The 2,681-nt window shown below is 47.7% G+C and overlaps 1 protein-coding gene across 1 annotated transcript in view; it reads right to left on the bottom strand.

Moving 5' to 3' along the window:
* Window positions 1-257: 257 nt before the first annotated feature.
* Window positions 258-2,681, bottom strand: part of LOC140927015 (uncharacterized) — a 2,466-nt gene continuing 42 nt past the window's right edge. The window contains exon 1 of the mRNA XM_073376681.1: window positions 258-2,681. This exon is cut by the window's right edge and continues 42 nt beyond it. Coding sequence (XP_073232782.1) covers window positions 258-2,681 — 2,424 coding nt within the window.

Raw genomic sequence — 2,681 nt, 5'->3', positions numbered from 1 at the left:
CGGCGCTGGTTGCGGCACACACCTTGAGAGGCAGTCGGATATGTGCATCATAACACCCTTTTTGTATTCGATTGTGAAATCGTAGCCTTAACATCGCAGCAAAAGTCGTTGCAGCCGGGTGGTCGTGCCTCTTATGCCTTTCTTAATGATCTGTTGTAATGGACTGTGGTCACTGACTATCTTGAATCTTCGTCCATACACGTACTGCCAGCAATGATTTACTGCCAAGGCGACAGCCAGCATCTCGCGTTCCAGGTTTATCTCGTTTCTGCATCAATCAAGCTTCTAGATGAGAAATTGACTGGCTTGCTGTCCTGGAGTAAACATGCACCCAGGCCCTTTTGGCTGGCATCACACTCGATAACGATTTCTTTCTGTTGGTCAAAGTACTGCAATATCGTGAAGTCTTTGACCTCAGCCTTCAGTGCTTCGAGTATCTTGGTGTGTGTCTCTTCCCACACAAATTCTGCATTCTTCTTTACCAGAGCCCGGAGGTTCTGCGTCTTGGCAGCCAGGCTCGGTATAAAATTTCCCAGGTAGTTGAGCATTACTAGCAGTGACTGTAGCTCCTGCTTGTTCCTTGGCACAGCCAACCGCTTTAACCCTTGGATCTTCTTTGCGTCTAGTTTTAATCCCTCCTTCGTCAGGGTATGGCCGAAATAATTCATCTCCTCTAATAGGATCTTCGCTTTCTTTGGATTGTGCCTGAAGCCTGAGTCTCGACATCGTTGGATGATCCTGTTTACTGCCAAATCAAGTTCCCCCCATGTCCTTGCAGCAATTAGTATATCATCTGCAATGCAATAGACATCAGGGATGTCACTGAATGTCTCACCAACGGCACGTTGGAATACGTCTTGGCTACTCACGAGCTCAAATGGAAGCCTTCTGTATGCATATCGTCCAAATGGCGTGTTGAAGGTGAGTAGGTGTACGCTGTCTGGATGTACTTCGATATTCCAATAGCCTGACGATTGGTCAAGGGCGAAGAAATACTTGCAACCGTGTAGTCTCTGTAATATATCTTCCATTGTCTGTGCATAATGGTGTGGCCTCTTCACTGCCTTGTTGAGCTGAGTGGCTTTGGATTTAGGCATATCCGGATGTCTCCATTGGGCTTGGGTGTGCACAGTACATTGCTTACCCATGGTGTTGCCTCTTCGTGCTTCTTGATGACACCATTGCCCACCATCCAGTCTAAATTCTTCTTCAGAGGCTCCAGCATTGGTGGCGGTATATCTGCGGCTGACCACTGGTTGGACTTTTTTATCTATCTCGATCCGGTATTGGTAGCCCTTTAGCTTCCCAACGCCTTCAAACACGTCACTGCCATCCTTAAGGACTTGGCATGTATCCCTGATTTCAATAGGCTCCCTCACCTTGAGAGAGTACTTGGGTTTTTCTGGGTCTTGGTCTGATGCTGGAGTAACTTCTCTTTTCTCCTCAGTACCGTCTCTGACCTCACTCACGTCATAGGGGCCATGGCAGTCCTTGCAGTCCGTCTCCTCCTCACACATAATCTTGATGATTTTCATTGCACGGGTGAATTTTAGTGAGAACAAGTAACTGCCATAGTCGGACACAAATAATTCAACGCTTCGGCCAACGATATCATTGTGGCGAACACGGTCAATACGGAATTTCCCGTGGTTCTTGAAGCGCTTTCCTCCATAGCCTGTGAGTTTCACTTGACTTTCGTGCAGAATTCTCTCTGCACCATGGCCAAAGATTTCTCGGAATGTCATATAATTCATTAAGTTCACCTGAGCTCCAGTGTCGACTTTGCCCTTGAGCTTCTTTGTACTCCCGTCCGGTAATTCAAGCTCAACAGTGGCATACAATACATAAGGTGATTGGTCTTCATCTAAATAGGCCTTGGTGACATTTTTGGGCTGTTTCTTGCCGAAATGCGTCTTGGTAGACTTGGTTTCTTCAGCCTTTGCTTCTACAGAGTCAACTTGCACTGTGACCTCGTCAGTGTCATACCCTGAGAGGTCTGCTGCGCTACCTCCTGAGTCTGCAGTTGCTTCGTGAAACTTCTTTTTGGGTCCGGGTATTTGTTTCTGCTGGCTAGATCGCTTTCTGGAAGGATCGGCGTTTGTCTTGCTATGGCACTGCTCAGCGAAGTGGCCCTTCTTTTTGCATTTACTGCATTCTTTCCCGTAGGCAGGGCACTGTTTGGGACCGTGTTTGCGACCGCATCTTTTGCAGTCGTACTGATTTTTTGTGCGTCCATCACTGGAAGTCTTGGACTTTTTGCTGAAGGGCTTCTTCTGTCGTCTGAGCTCCTCTGCGCTTTCAGTCTCTCTCAGGTTGTGGTCCCTCCTAATCTTTTCCACTACGCGTATGTGCGTCTGAGCTTCTTCTTCAGCTCTGGCGGTGTGGCTGGCGTCTGCATCTTTTTGCAGTGCATAGACTTTCTCTATAATTTTCGTGTTTGTCAAGCCATATTTGAGGGTTTCCGCCTCGAGGACTTTTTGTATCGCGGGATCGTACTCGCAGTGGTGGAGGACATCACGTATCCGTCCGTAGAAAATGTCCACTGACTCTCCTTTCTCGTGTTTCATGAACTTCGGTGTCATTCTCGTGGCGTTCCACGATCCTTGGCAACCTTCCTTTTTGGAACACAAATTGTCAAAGAAATTCCACAGCGGGGTGAGTTTTTTCTTGTCTCCGGGTGG

Source organism: Porites lutea, chromosome 1, assembly GCF_958299795.1.
Source record: "Porites lutea chromosome 1, jaPorLute2.1, whole genome shotgun sequence".
Lineage (NCBI taxonomy): Eukaryota > Metazoa > Cnidaria > Anthozoa > Scleractinia > Poritidae > Porites > Porites lutea.
Note: the sequence above shows the minus strand (reverse complement) of the source record. Positions and strands in the feature narration are given on the sequence as shown.